This window comes from Hevea brasiliensis, chromosome 4, assembly GCF_030052815.1.
Source record: "Hevea brasiliensis isolate MT/VB/25A 57/8 chromosome 4, ASM3005281v1, whole genome shotgun sequence".
Classification (NCBI taxonomy): Eukaryota; Viridiplantae; Streptophyta; class Magnoliopsida; order Malpighiales; family Euphorbiaceae; genus Hevea; species Hevea brasiliensis.
In genome coordinates, this window is record NC_079496.1 from 111,692,701 (window position 1) to 111,718,655 (window position 25,955).

The following is a 25,955-nucleotide window of genomic DNA, read 5'->3' on the forward strand; positions in this document are numbered from 1 at the left end:
GCTCTTTACCCATTTCAATTAGATTAATCAATTTACCTTGCTTATTTACATTTACCATTTATCCATTAATCATTAGCCCAAATAATCGCTTCATTCATAGTTCGGTACTCAAACAGCAAATCCTCGTGGGAACGATACTTGATTCATCACTTTATTACTTGAGACGACCCGTATACTTGCGGATTCGCCCCATCAATCCCCAATTTAAGTCAAAACCCTAACTTCAACTTTCACAACTCATGCAAACTCCATGCAAATTAATTTCCACCACATGCAAACTCATCACATATCATCACTAACAAGTTTAACACAATTTAAACCATCAATTTGTCACTATCCCCATAGATGCCAAAATTGGGGTTTCCATTTATTCACAGTTTTCTTTTAATTTCATGAAATTTTAACCTAGTTTAGCATGCTTACAATAATTAAAAAAGAAAGGATGCTTGTATAGTGCACTAACCTCAATTAGGACCAATCTTTATTTGTCAAAATTCAAGTTTTCCTTCAATTTTTTGCTGCCTAAGGCTTTCTCAAGGTGTAGGATAAATTTTTAGTGAAGAGAAGTATGAGTTTTGAGGAGAAAAGGGAGGGAAATCAAGCTTTGAAGCTTGAAAATGGTGGAGCATTCCAACAAGGCGGTTCAGCCAAGGGCTTTGGGAGGAAGAAGATGATCAATTTTTGATTCATTTAATTTAATTTGTCTCCTTCATATATGGTTGTCTAATTTCTATTGGGTATAATTTTTAATGATGTCATTTTGACATCATGCTTATGTCATTATTCATTTATATTTTTATTTCTTTATTTTTCCTTTTCTTTTCCCTTTTCCATTACATAATTCATTATTTTAATTTATTTTTAAGGTTTTATTCTCTCATTTTGATTGACATTTAGGTCAAAATTCAACACTGAGGGTGAAATGACCAAAATGTCATTCGTTAGGTTCATCGAGTTATAATTATCTGTACCGATCAACTTAATTTTTCTTGTATTTTCTTAGCACTTTTATTATCATCTAAACCTCATAAATCCTTTAATTTAATCCCAAATATTTATCTCATAGGGTTCCCCTCGTGTCTAGGGTTGGCAACTGTCTTCACAGTCGCTTCCCGTTAGGGTCACCCATCGCTATGACCTCCGGCTCATTTAACCGATTGGCATTTCTTTTCATTTATTTTTCCTTAATTTTTCTTAGTCTTTATTCAATCAATTTATGTCTCCTTACTCTAGTTTAAGTGTAGTTCCAGACATCCTGATTGTCCGAACAGACGTTAGTCATAAGAACAGCAGAATGTACAGACTACCTAAAGTGAGGGCGTTTGTAACACCCCTATTTGTATAGCCTGGTATATTTCACTATTCCGGTGACCGGTGTCGGCCCGGACAATTAAGGGGATTAGAACCACACTTAAGATAACTAGATAAGCCATAAACACAAATAATTAGTAATGTTCAATTAGTTATGTATAAACAAGAAAAACATAACATAAGAAGTTAAACGAGCCAAGAGTCACAACGATGGGTGACCGTCTCGGGAAAGACTGCGAAGTCGATTTAACTCAAATTTCGAACCGTAAAATGTGACACCGCGGTCCTTAGGACCCTTATGAACACAGTGGAAAAGAGAAAATCACGAAAAAGCACTGTTAAGCCAGTCAAATAATTAAGTCAGGAAGCCGGAAGAAATATTGAATTAATTGCAAACCGAGATAAACTGGCGAGGGGTAAATTGGTCAATTGACCCCGAGAGCTGACTCCTGTCCTAACTGTCAAATAAAATCGGAGAAAAGAAAACTTCGAGATTGAGAATTAAATTAAAGAACTAATAAAAAAAAAGAGAGAAAATGAAAAAGTTAAAAAGGTTTAGGGATATGACATCATGCATGATGCCATAAATCCCATAATTTATAAATTAATTAAAATGAATTGTGGTCTTTCATAAGACAAAAGAAAAGAAAAGAAAAAAAAAATCCATTTGGTCATCTTTTCCCTTGAAGCCGCCCACCTCTCTCCCTTAGCTCTCTCTCTCAAACTCCATTAGAGCTCTTAAGTCAAGCTTCATAAACCTTCAATTCCACCATAAAAACCTTACTCTCCAACATTAAATCTTGTAGTTAGACTTAGATAAGGAGCTTGACAACAAAAAGAAAAAGAAAGGAAGGAGTTTTGAAGAAAAGGAAATTCTGCATAAAAAGGTTAGTAATCAAATTTGATAAATTGAGTTTAATTCTTACATTTCTAACTTATTGAGCTTGTAAATATGCTTATAATGAAAAGAAAAAATTATGAGGGACCATTACTGAATTTCGGCCAGCATAAGGGGGAGGGTGATTTGCATGATTTGAATAGTTTGAATGGGTATATAAACCTTAGTTAGTTGAATAACTATGGTTAAAGGCATGGAATCAAGTAAATGCAAAAATTAGTGTGAATTAGGGTTTGGACATTAGGGTTTAGAGACTAAGAATATGAAGAAGTGCTAAATGATGTCTTTGACATAGTTTAAGGAAAGAAATGGTCATTTGTGACCTAATTAAGTGTGTTAGAAGTGTTTGAATCAAAGCCAAATTCGGATTGGATATGCAGTATGACCAAAAGTCAACTTTGAGGGACCAAAAATGAAATTTTACAAGTCCAATTGGTATGGGACCAATTGGGACTGAAAATAGGCACTAAATGACACAATTTTCATTTAGGAAGCATGCTCAAAAAGTGACCGAAACCTAGTGAACAAACTGACCAAACTTGAAAATCTGCAGTATGAACAGTACACATGAACAATAATCGTGTTTGGGTCATAACTTGAGCTAGGAAGGTCTAAATGATCTAAAATTTTACCCGTGGTTAGATGAGATATAGACCTAAAACTTTCATGAAGAACACAAACTCAAATTATGCCATTAACTAAGTCATTTGGCCACCCCAAATTAGTAACTCAAATCTGCCAGCACCAGAAAATTTCCCAGAATTCTGGGTTGTGTCTAATCCGGCAGCCATGGTTCAAATGGCCATAACTTGAGCTACAAAACTCCAATTGGGGTGATTCAAAAAGGAGAATAAACTTAAGACATTAGGAAACATTTTCTATGAAGAAAGTTTTGCCAAATTCCAACAGTAAGGTGACCAATGGAATAGTGCAACTAGGGACACCAAAACTGAAAATTTGGCAATTTTGCCTAAAAGACCTAAGTTTTGAGAAAATGACCAAAACCAACAAGTTTAGTGACTAAAATGTGGTATATGGGTGAAGTTGGAATTTCCATACCTATTAAGCCTTAGAAAGTCAATAATTTGACTTGAATAGTGTAGTAAATAGTAACCCGAAACACAAAATTTCAAGAACGTCGAATTTAGCACGTTAGAGCTAGGTAAAAGTGAAGTTAAATTTATTTTTGGATTTATGTTAAATTATGGTACTGAAACACTGTAAAATTATGTGTTTCAGTTGAAAAGAATACTGGGAAAGAACCCGAGGAACCGAGTCTAGGCCAAGAGGCGACTCGCTTGAGGTTTGCGCACAACGTATACTTTTTATAATTATCTTCTGCATACTGTTTTGAATAATGTGAAATATTGAATTATGACATTCTTATGATGTTTGATTAAAATTGTGAAAGTTATTGTGTATATTTGAAATGACAATGTTTAGCAAATTGTTAAGATAAGTTTTAAAACCACAGTGTCATGACCATATATTTGAACACCTCACTAGCACGACTAGTGGGGGTAATTAGTTTCGAATTTTGATTCCTTCTCTAGAGAAGTGTTGAGGTGTGCCAGTAGAAGAGGATGTGAATGGATATCCATATATATTGAGCTAGCTAGCCTTGTGATGTGATTTCTCTTTAGCCTCTGGCTATTGAGATTCTATTTGTTTCGAATGGCATGATCTAACTGTGAGTTTTATGACATGTGATTTGATACTTCAAAATGAAATTGTTTGGGATTAAAATCTCATAATACATGATTTGTATTTAATTCTCATGTTCAGTCAAAATTTTGAATAAATGTGATTTAAGTTCTGCATAAAGATTATTTTAGTATGTTGCGCACCACTGAGTCCTAGTACTCAGCGATAGCTTTTATTGCTGTCATAGATTTAGAGACTAGAGGAGCAGCAGACTGAGCTGCTGAGGTGTGAGGAGCTATCAGCTTGAAGTCATCGGATATAATTTATACCCTAACTGTAAATATTTCTTTTGATGTATGTATTGCACATAAATGTATGGACATGTAAAATGGTCTTGAGCAGCTTGTACAAAGTTTGTATGAAGTTTGTAATAAAAATTCAGTTTGAATTTCCTTTGATATAAATTTTGTAGTGATGTATATATAAATTGTTTTGTCTCTAATGAAATATGAGTGGAACTATTTTACTTAATTTGAATGAGATGAATTGCTAGTATTTTGAGGATTATTGAATTTTGGAAATAGAGAAATGTTGATTGTGAAATCTTGAGATTTGAGATTGATTGAGAATTTGAAGTAATGGTTGAGAAAAATTTTTAGAAGTGCTTCTTTTACAGGTATTTGAAGAACTATTTTCTCAAAATATAAACGGAACTCTGTCAAAATTTTTATAAAATTTGCGAAAAAATAAAATGAGCTAAAAGTTTTAACTAGTTTTTAACTTCAATTAAATGTTTTAAATACCTATTAGAAAATGCTCACCACTTATCAAAAATAAGAAAATTCTTTTAAAATCCCTTGTAGGGTACTTAATGAGTTATCGGTAGGTGAAGTTCGGTAGTTCATTAGGTATTCTACGGGATCATGTTATGCCTTACAGAGGGGTAAGGTGTGACAGCGTTACACTAAAGGTTGTGATGCAATGATCCAAAGTCTCTAGGATTAATTATCAGTAGGGATGTGACATTTAATGAGTCTACTTCATTGGATAGTTAGAGGGAGAAGTCAATAGCAGAATCAGATCACGGTGTCAGAGAACAGGTGGAGCTTGATATTGATACTTCAGCAATTCAGTTCAGTGATTCAGAGGATGAGGTGCAAGATCCTGATCAACAAGAGGATGCACCTGAGCAACAGTAACAGGAACCATATAGCACTGCAACTGGTAGAGAGAGAAGACAGATTAGACCACCGTAGAGATATGCATATGCAGATCTAGTTTCGTTTGCCTTGTCAGTTGCTGAAATAGTTGATGTGCATGAACCCAACAATTATAGAGAAGTTATTTCTTGTTTAGATGCAAATCAAGGGGTCGGTGCTATAAGTGAAGAAATTGAATCTCTTCACAAGAATCAGACTTGGGAGCTTGTAACATTGCCTAAGGGACAAAAAGTGGTAGGTTGCAAATGGGTGTTCAAGAAAAAGGAAAGCTGATAAGTGCATAATTTATTAATTTTACTCCCATCACATTTAGTGTTTTTAGTGTGTTTTTATGTTTAATTCAGTTGGTTAAAATATATTTATCATCTAGGCATATTTTTAGATAGTTATGGAATAATTGTGTTAAATGGAGAAATTTTCAGCATTTTACCTTTGCTGTATTTTTCAGGTGTTTCTAAAGTTATGGGTCTCCAATTTGAGTGCTGTTTAATCCATTGAAAAGCTAAGATAGAGCACTTCAAATGATAAATGGAGAAATTTTCAGCATTTTACCTTTGCTATATTTTTCAGGTGTTTCTAAAGTTATGGGTCTCCAATTTGAGTGCTGTTTAATCCATTGAAAAGCTAAGATAGAGCACTTCAAATGATAAAGAGGGACCAAAGCCCAAATCAATCTCCAAGGTTGACAAAATGAGTTATGGATCTATTGCAAAAGCCCAAACTTGATGTGTTACCACTAGTTTCAGTATTTATTTTGTATATGGAGTTTCAGACGTCCAAATGAAGCAAGGCCAAGCCCAATTGAACCTTAAGAGCTACCTCTACAACATCAATGAAGGGCTAGACGCGAGATGATGCCATTTTAATTATCAAAAATGGCAATGAAATCGTCACTATGGGCTGGACCGTCTGTCTGAACTAGTCTCGATTTTTGGGCCATAACTTGGGTGTAGACCTCGGATTTGGGCAAATGAGTACTCGTTAGAAAGCTAAGAAATAGGGCTATAACTTTTCTGAAGAGGGAGGAGGTAGATTCGGAAAGAAAGTCACTGAAAATCGGCCTTGATTCCAGAAACGTGAATGCAGGCTGAAATCTGCCTTTTTGAATTTCAAAACTTTTCCTAGTTTGGTTCCTATCTTTAGGATTAGGTTTTTTACTATAAATACGTCTTTGGGCAGCAGCTAAAAGCATCCCAATTCAGACCTTCATTCTCCATTTGAAGGCTTTCATTTTCCATTCTCTTTTTAGATTTCTTCTTTATTTTTCTTTATTTTTCTATAAGCCATGAACATGAGTGGCTAAGTTTTTAATTCAATTCAAGGGATTCAAGTTCTTTTACTTGATTTGTGAGACCAAGTTCTTAATTTAATTTATGTCTTTTTGAATATCTATTATTTTCTGATTTAATTGTTTTTGATCTGTTGAATGATTTGCTAAAAAGGTCTATTAGTTAATTGTTTGATTTGATCAATTATTAGTTCATCTTCATAATCCGTAATTGTTGTGTAAGATTGAACATGAGTAGCAATTAGGTTTTATTGATTATGATCCAAGTTTTCGATAATAATCTAAGGAAACAATAGGGTGGATTAAATGATTTATGCTTCATAAATTGTTGTTCAGCTTAACTACTTCCTTTTCTTAAAACAGTTATTAATTTGATGAGGATTGTTTAATACCAACTCAGTTAATAATTAGAGTCAATGAGAGTGCTGGGCTCGAATTGATGAGTATAGGGAAGTCAGGGGTTTACCTCGCTGTTTGGTAAATCTACGTTAAGTATTCAATAAGATATAATTGTATTTCTTTTGTCTATGATCGAATCAATGCATTGGAATGAGAATTACCTTGGACTGAAGTTTGTTTAATTTAAGAGGTTCTTATTTAATTTTAGATCTTAATTTTGGATTTTGATTTTAGATCTTAATTGCGAATTACCCCCCCCCCCTCCCAACCTTTGTTTCTTTTTCCATTACACAAGTGCACGAAATTTAATAATTCAGCCTTTAGGGTTCGACCTGGACTTACCACTTATTACAGAAAATATTTCACAACTGGTAATTTCAGTTAATTAAATTTCTGGTGGATTCGACAACCATCAAAAGCACTCCAAGGGTTGAAGCACCTTGATATAAGGCACGGTTGGTAGTAAAAGGCTTTACTCAGAGGGAGGGGATTGACTTTAATAAAGTGTTTTCTCCAGTTGTAAAGCACAGTTCTATCAGAGTCTTGCTTACTATGGTTGCTCTTCATGATCTAGAGCTTGAGCAACTAGATGTGAAGATAGCATTTTTGCATGGTGAGTTGGAGGAGCAAATTTATATGAGTCATCCTGAGGGATTTGTCATTTCAGGTATGAAAAATCGTGTTTGCTTGCTTAAGAAATTTTTATATGGTCTGAAACAGTCTCCTAGGTAGTGGTACAAAAGATTTGATACATTCATGGTTCATAATGGCTTTAATCATAGTTCATATGACAGTTGTGTGTATCATAAGAAGCTTTTAGATGATTCCTTTATTTATTTGCTGTTGTATGTGGATGCCATGCTTAAAACTCAACTCAACTCAACTAAGCCTTTATCCCAAAAATTTGGGGTCGGCTATATAGATTCGTTTTCTCCACTCTAAACGATTTTGGGTTAAATCCTCATAAATTTGTAATGTGTTATACTCAATTCATATAGGCATTTTAGGGTAGTTTTGCATCCATTTTGCCCTCATATTTTAGTATATTTTATGTTTTTAGCTTTATTTTATCTTATTTGTTAATTTTAGATACTTTATATTTGATTTTCGTAATTTTTGTTGTTTTGATAGGATTTTGTGGCAAATCGAAGATCAATGAGTGCAATAGGAAATAATTTGAAGAGATTTGAAGTTCTTTAAGCATGGAGGAAAGTTGAAGAAATCAAGCCTTGAAAGAGCAAACTAGCCGAAATTTGCTTGAGACTTTGCTTAAGGTCATGCTTAGGTAAAGCGCAAGATTTAAGGAGCAAAGACAAGTCAAGCACCAGCAGAAGAGTCCATTCTACTCTAAGTCAGCCGAGATTTGCTGAAGGTCTGCTTAACCTTAAGCAGACAGTGTGACCAGAGGCTAAAATTTGCTAAGAAGCTGCTTAGGGTTAAGCCGAACCCTAAGCAGAATGCCCAGAACGTGAATAGTGCTGCTGACTTGGATAATTTTACACCTCATTTCCTATCCACTCCTTGTCTTTTATTTACTTTTAGGGCAACTTTTAGGGACCATATAAATTCATCATTTCCTTATTTTTGCCACAAGAGGAAGGGAAAAGAGAAAGAAAAAAAAAAAGGGAAAGAAAAATAGAATAGAGAAAAGGGAGGAGACGCCATTTTCTTTTGGGGAGGAGCTACTACACCAGTTTTGGAGCTCCAGAAACCAGAGACTTTGGTTCTTCCACCTGGGTTTTTCTATTTCAGTCATCTTATCATGTTTTCCTTTACTTTTCCATCAATATTTCTTGTAAATACCATCATGAGTGAGTAATTTCTTTAGATTTCAGAGTTGGGAAATATGTCTTAGATTAATTTGTGGATTTGGACTGGGTATTTCCTTATTTTATATGAATATGAGTTTTGATTCCTTCCTTGTGTGCTTGATTTACTTGCCTAATGTTGGTACCCATTGGGTATTGTGTTAATCTTTGATTGAAGGACCGAAAGGTGAAAGTCATTGATGGGTAATCATGGATTGGAACTTAAAATCACCTAGATTTAGAAATAAACTAGGACTTTAAGAGGAATTAATTATTGGTTACAAAACTTAATGGGTTTTAAAGTAATCAAATACATACGATAGTAGGTTTGGTTATTTTAGAATACACTTTGATTTGCTTGAAAAAGATATCAAAGGGATTTAGAATCAATTTCCTTCAAACTCTATTTTTCCCTAAAAATTGGAATGCCCAAGACAAATCCCAATTAATTTATGCATAAACCCCAACTCTGGAATCACTTTTACCATAATTAGACTTTCGTTTAAATTACCCATTGTTAATTTTAGTTTAATTGCGAACTAGAATTAGAATTTATTTGTTTGCTCTTTACCCATTTCAATTAGATTAATCAATTTACCTTGCTCATTTACATTTACCATTTATTCATTAATCATTAGCTCAAATAATCGCTTCATTCATAGTTTAGTAATCAAATAGCAAATCCTCGTGGGAACGATACTTGATTCATCACTTTATTACTTGAGACGACCCGTATACTTGCGGATTTTCGTACATCAAGTTTTTGGCGTCGTTGCCGGGGATTTGATTTTTGTTTGATATTGAACAATTGTTTGTTTGGTTAATTTGGGCATTTTATTTTATTTCTTTTTACCATTTTACTTTGAGAATTTATTTATTTTTGTTTTTCAGGTGCTTTATTTTATGAGAAGGACAAAAAGTGAAGAAATCAATATATTCTTTGACCCAGAAATAGATAAGAAAGCAAAAGCTTTAAAAACAGAATCTAAGAGGAGAAAAGTTGAAATTAAAGCTCAACAACAAGAAAGAGCACAAGAGCAAGAGGAATTACAAGAAGAAATGGCCAACAACAACAACAATAACAACCGCTCTGTGAAAGATCATGCCTATCCTAACATTGGAGATTTCATGCCAAGTATCACAAGACCAAGGGTAGAAGCTAATAATTTTGAACTGAAGCCTGCACTCTGTCAGATGGTGCAACAATCACAATTTGGAGGAAATCCAAGTGAAAGTCCACATGTGCATCTAGCAAACTTTCTTGAGATCAGCGATATGTTGAAGATAAATGGAGTTTCTGATGATGCAATTCGACTCAGATTATTTCCTTTTTCTCTGAAGGACCGAGCTAGAGAGTGGTTACATTCTTTGCCACCGGGTTCTATCACAACATGGGATGAACTTTCTCAAGCATTTTTAGCTTAATATTTTCCACCAAGCAAGACAGCTAAGCTGAGAAATGAGCTGACTTCTTTCAAACCTAGAGATGATGAGAGCTTGTATGAAGCATGGGAAAGGTACAAGGATTTGCAAAGGAGATGTCCACATCATGGGATTCCTAAGTGGATGCTTGTTCAACACTTTTACAATGGAGTTTCACCAGCCATTAGAAGTACGATTGATGCATCTTCTGGAGGTGACCTTATGGAGAAATCTGAAGATGAAGCTTTTTCTGCTCTTGATAAAATTGCTTATAACAACTACCAATGGAGTTGTGAGAGGAATGAGATCAAGAAACCAGCTGGTATGTTTGAGCTTGATGCCATGAATATGATTAATGCTAAGTTTGATGCTTTGACAAGGAAAATGGACAAGCTAAGCATGAAAGTAGATTCTTCAACCGGAGGTTCTAGTAATTCAGTAGAAGTTGGAGCTGCAAATGTCAATTGTGCAGCAGATTTTTCTACACTTAATCAAGATTTTTCAAGTGAGCAAGTGGATTATGTGGGGAACTACAATCAAAGACCAGGTGGTAACTCATTTTCTGCAACTTATGATCCAGCATGGAGAAACCACCCCAATTTCTCTTGGGGAGGTAGACAAGGGCAAAATCAGAATTTTCAGCAACCTTCTGGATATCAACAAAATCAGAATTTTCAGCAGAATAGAAGCCCCCCTCCTGGAATTTCTAAACCTCAAAATGCACCTGCTCCACCTCTACCACAACAAGCACAACTAGACAAGACAGCTAGATTGGAATCTATGATTGAAACTCTACATGTGAGCCACCAAAGTCAACAAGAAATGATTTCTCAATTAGCATCTAAAGTAGATCAAATGACAACACACAATAAGATGTTAGAGAATCAAATAGCTCAATAAGCTAGCTCTTCAAGTAACAAAGCATTTGGGAAGCTCCCTAGCCAGCCAGAAAATTCAAGGGAGCATTGCAAGGCTATTACATTGAGAAGTGGAAAAATATTAGAAAATGGAGATAAAAAGATTGAAGAGAAAATTGAAGAAAAGAAAAGCAGAGAAGGAGATGAACAAACTGAAGTTAGAATTGAAGCTGAGAAAGAAAATTCAGTGGAAGAAAAAGGAAGTAAGGAGAGGGAGAGCAAAGAAGAAGAGCCTAAATACGTTGCACCTAAAGCCTACATGCCACCTTTACCATTCCCACAAAGATTTTCAGAAAGCAAAATTGGATAAACAATTTGGGAAGTTCTTGGAGGTATTGAAGTCTTTGCATGTGACTATTCCTTTCACTGATGCCTTAGCACAAATGCCTTCATATGCTAAATTTTTGAAGGAAATTTTATCTAACAAGAAGAAATTGGAGGAATTTGAGACTGTAGCTCTCACGGAAGAAAGCAGTGCTATTTTGCAAAATAAGCTTCCACCCAAACTGAAAGATCCTGGAAGTTTCTCCATACCATGTCACATTGGGGATATCAGTATAGATAAGGCTTTATGTGATCTTGGAGCCAGTGTTAGTCTGATGCCATTGTCTATCTATGAGAAAGTGAAGATTGGAGAAATGAAGCCTACTACCATCTCACTACAATTAGCAGATAGGTCTATTAAATTTCCAATTGGGGTGATTGAGAATGTTCCTCTGAAAGTTGGGAAATTTTTCATACCAGTGGATTTTGTGGTATTGGAGATGGAGGAGGATGTACACATACCTATTATTCTTGGCAGACCTTTCCTTGCTACTGCTGGAGCTGTGATTGATGTAAAAAATGGGAGACTTACATTAGAAGTTGGGGAAGAAAAAGTTGAATTTAATTTGTTTCAAGCGATGAAAAAGAAAGATGATTCAAACTCATGCTTGAGAGTTGATGTGATAGATGAAGAGGTTAGAGAAGTGCTTAAAAAGCAACATCCTAAAGATCCCTTAGAAGCTTGTTTGGTTCATAACATCAAAAAAGGGGATGAGATTGAAGAAGCTGCAGAATATGCTACAATTTTGGAAGGAAATCCACCTTTGCCTATGGCTGATATTGAAAAGATTGGGAACTTGAAACAAGAAACAAGTTCATCATCAAAGCTTGAAAAAGGTGAAGCACCGAAGGTAGAGTTGAAACCTCTTCTAACAAATCTCAGGTATGCTTTTCTAGGTCAAAATTCTACATATCCTATGATTGTTAGTGCTAAATTGACTGATTGTGAGGTTGAAAAATTATTAAGAGTTCTTAGAAAGCATAGAAGGATAATTGGTTATACCATTGATGATATTAAAGGAATACATCCTTCTGTGTGCATGCATAAAATTTTGTTGGAAAATAATCATAAAGCCTCTCGAGAGTCACAAAGGAGATTGAATCCAAATATGAAAGAGGTTGTGAAAAAGGAGATATTGAAATTGCTTGATGCAGGTATTATTTACCCTGTTTCTGATAGCAATTTGGTAAGTCCAATTCATGTTGTACCCAAGAAAGGGGGCATCACAGTAGTGAAAAATGAAAATGATGAACTAATACCTACAAGGACTATAACTGGATGGAGAATGTGTATAGACTATAGGAAATTGAATAATGCAACCAGAAAGGACCATTTTCCATTACCATTTATAGATCAAATGCTTGAGAGACTAGCTCATCATTCTTATTTTTGCTATTTGGATGGCTATTCAAGATTCTTTCAGATCCCTATTCACCCAGATGATCAGGATAAAACTACCTTCACATGTCCTTATGGTACCTTTGCATATCGAAGGATGCCATTTGGACTATGTAATGCCCTTGCTACATTTCAAAGATGTATGATGTCTATATTTTCTGACATGATTGAGGGTATTATGGAAGTGTTCATGGATGATTTTTCTGTGTATGGTAAATCTTTTGATGAATGGTTATCTAACTTGTCTAAGGTTTTGCAGAGATGTGAAGAGTTCAATTTAGTTTTGAATTGGGAAAAGTGCCATTTTATGGTACAAGAAGGAATTGTTTTGGGGCATCTTGTGTCAAACAGGGGTATTGAGGTGGATAAATCAAAGGTAGAAATTATTGAGAAAATGCCACCCCCAACATCTGTGAAGGGAGTGAGGAGTTTCTTGGGGCATGCTGGATTTTACAGGAGATTCATCAAGGATTTCTCTAAAATTTCTAAGCCTCTTACCAATTTATTGAGTAAAGATATGGAATTTAATTTTGATACTAATTGTATGAATGCTTTTTGCAGGATAAAGGAAGCTTTGATATCTGCTCCTGTTATGCAGCCACCCGATTGGTCATTACCTTTTGAGTTAATGTGCGATGCTAGTGATTATGCCATTGGGGCTGTTTTGGGACAAAGGAGAGATAAGAAGGTGTATGCAATATACTATGCAAGTAGGACCTTAGATGATGCTCAAATAAATTACTCTACTACAGAGAAAGAGTTTTTGGCAGTGGTATTTGCAGTAGACAAATTCAGGTCCTATCTTGTGGGGTCAAAGGTAATAGTGTACACGGATCATGCAGCTATCAAGTATCTCCTTCAGAAAAAAGAGGCTAAACCTAGATTGATAAGGTGGGTGCTACTCCTTCAAGAGTTTGACTTGGAAATTAAAGATAAGAAAGGAGTAGAAAATGTGGTAGCGGATCATCTATCTAGATTGAGGCAAGAACAAGGAGAAAACTTGGGAAAAGAGCCCCCAATAGATGATTATTTTCCTGATGAGCAACTGTTAGTAATCATGAATGTACAAGTCCCTTGGTATGCAGATTTTGTGAACTATCTAGTGCGTGGAATCCTTCCACCTGATCTAGCATGGCAGCAAAAGAAGAAATTTCTTTTTGATGTAACGGATTATGATTGGGAGGAGCCATTTTTGTTCAAGAGATGTGGAGATGGGCTGATTAGAAGATGTTTAGCTGATGAGGAGATAGGGAATGTTATTAAAGATTGCCATTCTTCACTTTATGGGGGTCATATGAGTGTGACAAAGATTGCAGAAAAAGTTCTTCAAGCAGGGTTCTTTTGGCCACACATGTTTAAGGATGTGAGGAAGTTTGTAAATGCATGTGATAGGTGTCAAAGGATGGGTAATATCTCAAAGAGAGATGAAATACCCCTCCAAAATATATTGGAAGTGGAACTATTTGATGTGTGGGGCATTGATTTCATGGAACCTTTTCCATCGTCCTTGGGACACAAATACATTTTAGTTGGAGTAGATTATGTGAGCAAATGGGTTGAAGCTATACCATCTCCAACTAATGATGTTAGAGTTGTGATTAAATTCCTTAAAAAGTTCATTTTTACAAGATTTGGAACTCCACGTGCCATTATAAGTGATGGAGGTTCTCATTTTTGCAACCATCAATTTGAAAGATTATTACAAAAATATGGAGTGAAGCATAAGATTGCAACACCCTACCATCCACAAACTAGTGGTCAAGTGGAGATCTCCAATAGAGAGCTGAAAAGAATTCTTGAGAAAACAGTGAATAGTTCAAGGAAAGATTGGTCACTAAAGTTAGATGATGCTCTTTGGGCCTATAGAACAGCTTTTAAAACTCCTATTGGAACTACCCCATTTAGATTGGTTTATGGGAAAGCTTGTCATTTACCTTTGGAGTTGGAGCATAGAGCATATTGGGCCATAAGGACACTGAATTTTGACTTAAAAACTGCAGGAGAAAAAAGAATGCTGCAATTAAATGAACTTGAGGAACTTAGATTGGATGCTTATGAAAATGCCAAGCTTTACAAGGAAAGAACTAAGAGATAGCATGATAAGCATATTAGGAGAAAAGAATTTCAGGAAGGTGATGTTGTTCTCCTATACAACTCTAGGTTAAGGTTATTTCCAGGAAAATTAAAGTCAAGATGGTCAGGGCCCTATACTGTTATAAAAGTATACCCCTATGGAGCTGTTGAGATTGGCAATGAAACCTCAGGGACTTTTAAAGTTAATGGGCAGAGATTAAAGCATTATATTATTGGAGAACCCACACAAAAGGTTGTAGAGATTTCATGGCTTAGTTCTCCAATCAGGGATATTTAGGTGATTTGGAGTGGAAGGTCACGCTTAAGACCTTAAACAAGCGCTTCTTGGGAGGCAACCCAAGCGTATCCTTTTATAGCTCATTAATTTTCCATTTCATTTCATTTTCAGTTTTCACCCTCATTAAACTCAAAAGTGACATTTGTTTATCTTTTGTAGGTCATTCATGAAGATGGGGCAAATTAACACTTGTAGCAAAAAGAAAGAATTGAAGGGGGCAAGTATAAGCAAAATTCTGCAATTTATCCAGTGCCTGTGAACAGTAACACCTTTAAACTTGTGCTAAATTGCTGATTTTGCAATCTACTTGATAGCACATGTTTGATTTTGTGTTTTGTGTAAATTCTGTGAAATGTAACTTGAATGAGGATTAATTTTGATATTTAGGACTGATGTGAGCTTTATTGAAGTGCAAAAATAATGTTTGTTGAGTTTCACCTTTTAGTGTATATATAATTTTGTAGTCTGATAGGAATTTGCATGTTTTTGTTTGAATTGCTGCTAGTTTTTGTAATCTGCAGATTTTGGTTACTGTTTATGCTACTGTTCATGCTGCTTAAAAGGTCAATTTCTATGTCTTTTCTGCAATTTTTGATTGATTGGAACTTGTCTCAAATGCTGCTGAAATGTACTTTTGGTATAAGATCAGAAAGGAGATCATTTCATTAAGTGTGCAAAAGGTAGTCACAATAAGTGCCTTAATTGAAAATGCTTGCATGAGCTAAATGAAAATATATTGTGTTTGATGAGTTCTAAGAAATGATGAACTTAAATCCCTCAATTTTATGGTGTTTGTGTGTATTTGGTAACTGCTGAGGGTCATAATAGAATTCCATAGCTTTTGGACTGTTTTTGGTAAGCAAAACCACAATTTTTCCCAAAACTTGCCGAAACTTGCTGATGACATTGCTTGTCAAACAGAGTCTTAAGCAAATTCTGCTGAACCTTATGCTTAACCCCAAGCATGACCCATAATACCACATGTCTGCCCCACATTTTAAAAAGCCCAGAACTTCCGCCATTTTATAAAAGTCTCGCCCTCACTCTCGATAAACCTCGCTGACTCCCTTCCAACGCCATTTTTTTCGGCAAAATTTTTATGGGAAACTGAAGGGTTTCTTTCTTTTCATTAAAATGGTAAGAACTAAAATGTGGTCTACCCACAAACCCAAACTCAGCAGATTTCGACCTAAAATGGGTATTCCATCCTCATTGCCCACAAACCCTAACCCCAGCCCCAGTCCACCGCTCCCTCAGTCCCCACCACCACAAACGCTGCCATTACCTCCATCGCCACCACCTCAGTCACCACCACTACCCCCAAGCCAAATTCCACCTCTCATTCCGCCAACTCCCTTCTCACCGCAAACCGAACCACAAAATGAAACACCAATTTTCGACACTCATTCCCCAGAACCAACACCTGAGGATGAGCCTACTCAAACAAAAACCAAGGGTAAAACTAAAAAAGCTGTAAGTAGATCCAAGAAAACCCCTGTCAGAAAACGGAAACGAGTACCCTCTATTCCTTTCGACCTAAATTCTCCACCTCAACCTTCCTCTAAACCAGTCAGCAAAAGGACTAGGTCTTCCTCACAAACTCCAGCACCAGTGGTCCAAACTCCAGTACCTCAGTCTCCCTTACACTCTCCAGCACCTGCGTCATCTGCCGATAATATGGAGGAGGTAATTTCTCCATTACCTTGGGCTTTTAAGGATATGGGTATGAAAAACGCCTATGAGAAATTAGTTTCTAAACCTATTTTGGCAAACAAGTATATGGATGAGCAGATTTTGAAAGAATTAGGCATTTATGACTCTGTATTTGCCTATTTGGATGCCATTAGCTGGACTGATTTTGCTAAGATTAGGGAACCAGTGTACAAGGATTTGACCCTAGAATTTTTTAGTTCCTTAAGGCTGAATTTCAAACCAACAGTGCCTGAACATAAAGATGTGATATATTTTCGATGTGCTGGAATTGATAGGGAGTTAGACATGGATGCTATGAATGCAATTTTTGGTTTTCAGGATTCGGGGTATAAAAATATTGAGTGGCAGCAAACTGTTTATGACCCTGTTCAATTCTGGAAGGATATTGCACCTTTTGGGGGTTATTATAGACAAAGGACTGCAAAAGCCTCTAGGATAGTTGATCATGTATTGAAATACCTCCATAGGTTCATTTCTTACAATCGCTTTAGGAAGGGGACACAAGAATAAGATTGTGGGGTGCCGTGACTTGTTTCTCTTGTGGTGCATGAAGGAGAGAAAACAAGTAAGCACAGCCCATTTCATAGCTACTCATTGGCACCAAATTGTCATGAAGCATACTAAAGGGAGTATAGTTTGTGGGGGGTATATAACTGCGATAGCAAACTCATTTAGCTTTGATTCTAGTCTATATAAATTGCCGCGCTACTGGGAATCATATATAGACAAAGACAATGTTGCCGTGATATGGATGTTTGTGAGAAAATAGGCCATACCTATACTGCATAAAGAAGATGTCGATACCACCGTACTACTGCACCCCACTACCTTTGCACCAGCAGTAACCACAACCAACCACTACCCCACGCTTTCACAGACATTTTGTCCCTCTTAAGATCCTTGGAATCCGTAATAGCAAGTTTCACTGCCCAATCATCTGCTCCTCACCGACACCACGTAAATTCTTGCTACCTTGAAGAGCTTAGAAATCAAAATTGAAACCATGGGTCAGCAGTAGGTTAACCAAAAGAAGAAGCTAGAAAAGAAACTTAAAAAGAGATTTTTATCTCTTAAAAAGAAACAAAAGCAACATCAACTTCAAATGTTGGAGCTTTACAACAAATTGGCCCAATCTTACAACAATTTATATCATTGGGGCCAAGCCATGCTTCAAGAAATGAAAGACCTCACAGAAAATTTGGAAACTGCTTCTGAAGCTTCGGATCACAATGAACCTACTGCAGAACCTGAAGCAGATCCTGATGCAGCACCAAAGCCTTGACAACAGAGCTTGATCAGTAGCAATAGTTCTAATTTCTGTTTTAGGTTTATTTTGTAATCTTTTTATTTTAATTTTCAAACTTTGGTAATAGTTGTAATACTTTGGTAATTAGTTTTTATGATTATACCTGCACTTCTTTCTTTTAGTTTACTCTATTTTATTTTCTGCTATGGACATAGTTACTCTGTGAATGCTTTTTGGTTTAATTTTTTTTATTTAAATGTTAGATTTTATTTCTTTACACTTTTTCATTTTCTTGCACATTATTTTTGCACTCTATCTTTTTCTTCAATCCTAATTTCGCTGACATTGATGAGTTGCACAAATTTTCTTTGAGCCGCATCTGTTTCACATCATTTGGAGGTAACAGTTTACCCTTTTACCATTTATGCTTATGGTATGTTGCCAATGCTTCTGTTTTCGCTTTACCCTACGCAGCAAGTTAAGCAACATCTTAAGCAGTGTAAATTCATACATTTGGGATACTTTTCCACATTTTTTCTCTCTAAAGCTTCATTGTTAATATCACTTTGAGCTAATTTTGGAATTCTTGACCTTATATTGATTTAATCCCCAATTGTCTAAATTTCATTAATTGATTAGTTTACACAATTTTGCCCATCTTTGCATTCATTTTAGACATTGAGGACAATGTTTCATATGAGTTTGGGGGTGAGGGCAAAATTTTTGCAAAATTTTCTTTAAAATTTTCTTTCATTCATTTATTGCATTTCATTCATCCATGTATAGATAATCCATACACTTTTACATATACCACACACATGTCTATACCCATATACATACATTTGCATATAGTTTTCATATAGATTACACTTAGTTTTAATTTGATTTATGCATTCATTTTAGGATCATGCATATCATAAAAAATAATTTTTTTACCTTGTCCTTAAAGGATTGAGAATTGCTTTGAAGAGCAATTGAGCTTACTTTTAGAAGGGTTTGATGAATTGAAAGTTCTAGATAGGTGCAAAGTTATTAGATTCTTACTTTAGTTTATATCTTCTTAGCCAAGGGCCACCCAATCAATTACATTGACTTTGAGTGCTTAGAGAAAACTCTAGGGTGAGAAGTAGCTAATTGATGTCTCACCAATCCTAGAACAATCTTTCTAAACCTTTCAAGGCGAAATCATAGCATGCACTTGAAAAAGAAATGACCTAGGCATTCTTTGAATTTTAAACCCACATTTTAGCCTTAGCCAACCTCACTTCAAAATTTCCTTTGAAACCAATTTGAGCCTACATTTATCCCTCTTATTTCTTTGGAACCCACATTAATGCCTAGCCATAAACCCAAACACTTACCTACCCTTCATGAGAATAATTCTTTGAATGATAGATACACTTAAAAAAATAATAATAATTAGTTGGGAAAAGTGATTCAAAAAAAAAAGAAAAAAAAAAAGAGAGAAAGCTAGCAAATTCAATTATGGTATGTAAAGTAATTCACCACCCAAGTACACAAAGAAATGAGTTTGGGGGTGAATTGAAAGGGACAATTATAATTCAAGTCAATGTTATTTATGTAGTCCCTCTAAAAGCTTCAAAATTATATGCTAGCATTGGTGAAAAGTTGTAAAGTTCCTTCTCCCAATTGATTTACACAAAAAAAATATTTTGTGTATCTTGATCTTTTAATGATTTTATTATTCTCATATTTTGTTACCTTTATCCTTTTCTTGTTAGCCACATTATCACCCCCTTAGCCCCATTACAACCCTTGAAAGTCCTTTTGATCTTTTGATAGTGTTTTGTACATTAGTGGAGATTGGAATAGGAGAATTGCCTATGGGATTGTGATATCACTAATACATTCATTTACTTCCATCATTATTTGGGACACTTTAGTTTATGGATTACCCTATAGTCTATTTAGGCATGATTATTCTTTGTGATTGATTGGTTTGGGTTAAATGATATGGATAATTGACCCAAGGCTAAGCGGTGATAACTTTGGTAAGGATTGAATTCTTTGCATCTTGAAAGTGGGTATATGGTGTGTTGGTGGCTAAAGGTAAGCTTGAGAGTTTGGATAAGTAATTTTCATAAATTTAAGGTAAGGTACCCCCAATTGCATTAATTGTTTTTAAATTGCTTGAGGACAAGCAAATGTTTGACTTTGGGGGAATTTGTTATACTCAATTCATATAGGCATTTTAGGGTAGTTTTGCATCCATTTTGCCCTCATATTTTAGTATATTTTATGTTTTTAGCTTTATTTTATCTTATTTGTTAATTTTAGATACTTTATATTTGATTTTCGTAATTTTTATTGTTTTGATAGGATTTTGTGGCAAATCGAAGATCAATGAGTGCAATAGGAAATAATTTGAAGAGATTTGAAGTTCTTTAAGCATGGAGGAAAGTTGAAGAAATCAAGCCTTGAAAGAGCAAACTAGCCGAAATTTGCTTGAGACTTTGCTTAAGGTCATGCTTAGGTAAAGCTACAGATTTCTAAGGAGCAAAGACAAGTCAAGCACCAGCAGAAGAGTCCATTCTACTCTAAGTCCGCCGAGATTTGCTGAAGGTCCGCTTAACCTTAAGGCATAAAGCTACCAGAGGCTAAAATTTGCTAAGAAGCTGCTTAGGGTTAAGCCGAACCCTAAGCAGAATGCCCAGAACGTGAATAGTGTTGCTGACTTGGATAATTTTACACCTCATTTTCTATCTACTCCTTGTCTTTTATTTACTTTTAGGGCAACTTTTAGGGACCATATAAATTCATCATTTCCTTATTTTTGCCACAAGAGGAAGGGAAAAGAGAAAAAAAAAAAAAAAAGGGAAAGAAAAATAGAATAGAGAAAAGGGAGGAGACGCCATTTTCTTTTGGGAAGGAGCTACTACACCAGTTTTGGAGCTCCAGAAACCAGAGACTTTGGTTCTTCCACCTGGGTTTTTCTATTTCAGTCCTCTTATCATGTTTTCCTTTACTTTTCCATCAATATTTCTTGTAAATACCATCATGAGTGAGTAATTTCTTTAGATTTCAGAGTTGGGAAATATGTCTTAGATTAATTTGTGGATTGGGACTGGGTATTTCCTTATTTTATATGAATATGAGTTTTGATTCCTTCCTTGTGTGCTTGATTTACTTGCCTAATGTTGGTACCCATTGGGTATTGTGTTAATCTTTGATTGAAGGACCGAAAGGTGAAAGTCATTGATGGATAATCATGGATTGGAACTTAAAATCACCTAGATTTAAAAATAAACTAGGACTTTAAGAGGAATTAATTATTGGTTACAAAACTTAATGGGTTTTAAAGTAATCAAATACATACGAAAGTAGGTTTGGTTATTTTAGAATACACTTTGATTTGCTTGAAAAAGATATCAAAGGGATTTAGAATCAATTTCCTTCAAACTCTATTTTTCCCTAAAAATTGGAATGCCCAAGACAAATCCCAATTAATTTATGCATAAACCCCCAACTCTGGAATCACTTTTACCATAATTAGACTTTCGTTTAAATTACCCATTGTTAATTTTAGTTTAATTGCGAACTAGAATTAGAATTTATTTGTTTGCTCTTTACCCATTTCAATTAGATTAATCAATTTACCTTGCTCATTTACATTTACCATTTATTCATTAATCATTAGCCCAAATAATCGCTTCATTCATAGTTTAGTAATCAAACAGCAAATCCTCGTGGAAACGATACTTGATTCATTACTTTATTACTTGAGACGACCCGTATACTTGCGGATTTTCGTACATCATAATGCTTTTAGGTTATGTTGTACTACTTTCCTCCAAGTGAATTTAGGTCTATCCCTTTTTTTCTTTCTATCATCTAACCTAATGTGCTCTACTTGTCTAACTGGAGCCTTCGTATGTCTACGCTTCACATGACCAAACCACCTCAATCTCCCTTCTCTCAACTTATCCTCAATTGATACCACTCCTATCTTTTCTCTAATACTCTCATTACGGACTTTATCTAGTCTAGTATGGCCACTCATCCATCTTAACATTCTCATCTCTGCAACTCTTATCTTAGACGCATACGACTCCTTCAATGTCCAACACTCACTACCATATAACATAGCTGGTCGTATGGCTATACGGTAAAATTTTCCTTTCAACTTATTGGGAATCTTGCGATCACATAAAACTCCAGTGGCACGTCTCCACTTCAACCATTCGGCTTTAATTCTATGACTAACATCCTCCTCACATCCCCCATCTACTTAAAGGACTGAGCCGAGATATTTAAAGTGATTACTTTGGGATAGTACCACTCCATCCAAACTAACTCCTTCCCTATCACCAGTTTAGCCTTCACTAAACTTGCAATGCATGTATTCTGTCTTCATTCTACTTAACTTAAAGCCCTTTGACTCTAGAGTACTTCTCCAAAGCTCTAGCTTTCTATTGACTCCTTCTTGCGTTTCATCTATCAGAACAATGTCATCCGCAAACATCATGCACCAAGGAATACTCTCTTGTATATGTTTCGTCAATTCATCTAAAACTAATGTAAAAAGGTAAGGGCTTATAGCTGATCCTTGGTATAATCCAATTGAGATCGGAAAATCTCTTGTATCCCCTCCCACTGTGCGCACAATAGTAGTTCCTCCTTCATACATATCTTTCAACACTTGTATATACCTAATAGATACCCTAATTTTGTTCTAACACACTCCATAGGATATCTCTTGGAACACTATCATAAGCCTTCTCCAAATCAATAAAAACCATGTGTAGATCTTTCTTCACATCTCTATATTTCTCCATCAAGCTTCTAATGAGAAAGATCACTTCCATAGTTGAACGACCGGGCATGAAGCCAAATTGATTGAGAGAGATAGAAGTATCATGATGTAGTCGATGCTCCACAACTTCATAGTATGGCTCATGAGTTTAATTCCCCTATAGTTCGAGCAACTCTGTATGTCTCCCTTATTTTTAAAAATAGGTACTAAAATACTCCTCCTCCATTCATTAGGTATTTTCTTTGAGTTTAGAATCTTATTAAATAATTTAGTTAATCATGCCACTCCCATATCCCCAAACACTTTCACACTTCAATTAGTATTCCATCGGGTCCACAGGCTTTACCCACTTTCATTCTCTTAAGTGCTTCCTTTACTTCTAAAGATCTAATCCTTCTAGTATAATTCACATTCTTTTCTATCGTTCTATAGTCTATATTCACGCAATTACCATTTTGACTATTATTAAAGAGATCATTAAAATAATTTCTCCATCTTTCTTTAATGTCCTCATCTTTCATCAATACTTTTTCTTCTTTATCCTTAATGCACCTAACTTGATTGAGATCTTGACATTTCCTTTCTCTCCTCCTTGCTAATTTATAAATATCTTTCTCCCCTTCTTTAGTTTCAAGTTTCTCATATAACTTTTCAAAGGTCTGTGCTCTTGCTTGACTAACTGCCTTTTTTGGCTCTTTCTTTGCTATCTTGTATTGTTCATATGCCTCATTATTATCACATTTAGGTAATTTCTTATACCATTCCCTTTTTCTCTTCACTGCCTTTTGTACTTCCTCATTCCACCACCATCTCTCCAAGTACTTTTCTAGCTACTTCTCTAATCTTTGATGTCATCTGTATCCACGTATCATTGGCCTCCATATTCAGCTTCCATGCTTCGGACTCAAGAAGTTCATTTTTGAACTTCACTTGCTTTACTCCTTTGAACTCCCACCACTTTGTTCGAGCTACACTATTTCTTCTAACCTTACTTGAATTGTTCCTAAACTTGACATCCAAGACCACTAACCGATGTTGACTTGTTAAAGCCTCTCCTGGAATGACCTTGCAATCCTTGCATAGAGCTCTATCTGTCTTCATGGTTAAAAGGAAGTCGATTTGGCTTCTATGTTGCCCACTTTTGAAAGTCACTAAATGTGACTCTCTTTTTATAAAGTAGGTATTTGCTAGTATTAGGTTGTATGTCATAACAAAATCCAGAATGTTTTTTCCCTCCTCATTTCAACTGCCAAAACCAAAACCTCCATGAACATTCTCATAGCCTTGCCTATCACTTCCTACATGTCTATTCAAATCTCCACCGATGAAAATATTCTCTTCATTTGGTATGCTTTGCATTAAATCATCCATATCTTCCCAAAACCTTTGTTTACTCTCACTATCTAGTCCTATTTGTGGGGCATAAACACTAACTATATTTATTATTTTTCCTTCTAGTAATAGCTTTACTAGTATAATTCTGTCTCTTACTCTTTTCACAGCTATTACAGCGTCTTTCAATGTCCTGTCTATGATTATGCCCACTCCGTTCTTATTTCTCTCCTTTCCGGTAAACCACAGTTTGTACCCTGAATTACCCACTTCCTTGCTTTTCTCTCCTACCCATTTAGTCTCCTGAATGCAAGCAATATTCACCCTTCTCCATTCCAAGGTATCCACAAGCTCCATTAATTTTCCTGTAAGTGATCCAACATTCCAAGTACCAACCCTGATCCTCCTCCTATCCCATTCCTTCCTAATTGGTTTCCTTTTATGATATCTTCTATTATTTTCTATGTCTATCTTGTGTTCTGTTCCACTATCTGTTCTACTATCTATCCTATGGACTAACTTCTTTACCCACACCCATCCATGATGTGGGAACCCTTGCTCACTTAACACCACACCCGGGCGCCGGCATGGCGCGTTGCTTTTGGTGAATGCCCTACACCCTTACATATTTCTCACTACACCCGGGCTCCGATGTAGCGCGTCGTTAGTAGAGGATGCCCCAACGTTTATATCATTTGAATCCATATCATAAGGTGTAACGAAATTTTTACGCTGGTTGTCACCTACCGCAACCCTCCTCCTTTATCCGGGCTTAGGACCGGCTAAGCGCGAACTACTTAGGCGTAGTTGTGGATGACATGCTTATTGCTGCTAAAAGCACGCCACAAATTAACATTCTGAAAAAGCAGATGAGTGATTAGTTTGAGATGAAGGATTTGGGTGCTGCAAAGAAGATATTGGGAATGGAAATTACCAGGGATAGAAGTGTTGGGAAGTTTTTCTTGTCTCAATAGGCCTATGTTGAAAAAGTGCTTAAGCATTTCAACATGAATAATGCTAAGCCTGTGATTGTTCCATTTGCTGCCCATTTTAAGTTATCTACAGACATGTCACCAAAAATAGATGAGGAGATAAAGCACATGTCCAGTGTTCCCTATTCGAGTGCTGTTGGTAGCATCATGTATGCTATGGTATACACCTGACCTGACATTTCACATGCAGTTAGTGTTGTGAGTAGATACATGGCGTGTCCTGAGAAAGAGCATTGGCAGGCAATGAAATGGATTTTGAGGTATTTGAAGGGTACTACAGATATTGGTTTGACATTTGACAGGGCCAAGATGAGTGATTCAATTGTTAGCTATGTGGATTCAGATTTTACAAAGGACTTAGATAAGAGGAGATCTTTGACAGGTTATTTGTTTATTCTTTCTGGAAGTGCTATCAGTTGGAAGGCAACATTGCAAGCTACAGTTGCTTTGTTTATCACAGAGGCTGAATAAATGGCCTTAGCAGAGGCAGTAAAGGAAGTTTTATGGTTACAAGGTTTGGTGGATGATCTTGGGTTGATACAGAACAAGGCAATAGTATTTTGTGATAGCCAGAGTGCAATACATCTCATAAAAAATCAGATGTACTATGAGCGAACTAAGCACATTGATGTCAGAAAACTTCGTAGTTGTGCAGAAAGTCTCTACATATAATAATCCAGCAGATATGATAACTAAGGGAGTCCAAGTCAGCAAGTTTAGGCATTGCCTAGACTTGGTTGGTGTTGTGTAGTGCTCAGTAATGCCCTTGCGAGGGCATATGGCAAGACAGAGTGTTTGTGATTATTTTGTTGATGATAGAGAAAATTCAAGCCAAGGGAAAGAATTATTATTTTTGTGGCTTGAATTTTGGATATGTTTTTCATGGACCCGAATTGT

General features: G+C 35.8%; 1 protein-coding gene and 1 non-coding gene across 2 annotated transcripts; one reads left to right on the top strand and one right to left on the bottom strand.

Moving 5' to 3' along the window:
* Positions 1 to 10,017: 10,017 nt before the first annotated feature.
* LOC131179796 (small nucleolar RNA R71) lies at positions 10,018 to 10,124 on the bottom strand. The gene has a single exon (XR_009148682.1). It is a non-coding gene; the product is annotated as a small nucleolar RNA R71 (small nucleolar RNA).
* Positions 10,125 to 16,195: 6,071 nt separating this feature from the next.
* On the top strand, positions 16,196 to 25,730 carry LOC131179497 (uncharacterized). The gene is made up of 4 exons (XM_058146359.1): positions 16,196 to 16,687; positions 25,041 to 25,217; positions 25,329 to 25,440; positions 25,543 to 25,730. Exons 1-4 carry the CDS (start codon positions 16,196 to 16,198, stop codon positions 25,728 to 25,730), a joined length of 969 nt encoding a protein of 322 aa, XP_058002342.1.
* The last annotated feature ends 225 nt before the right edge of the window (positions 25,731 to 25,955 follow it).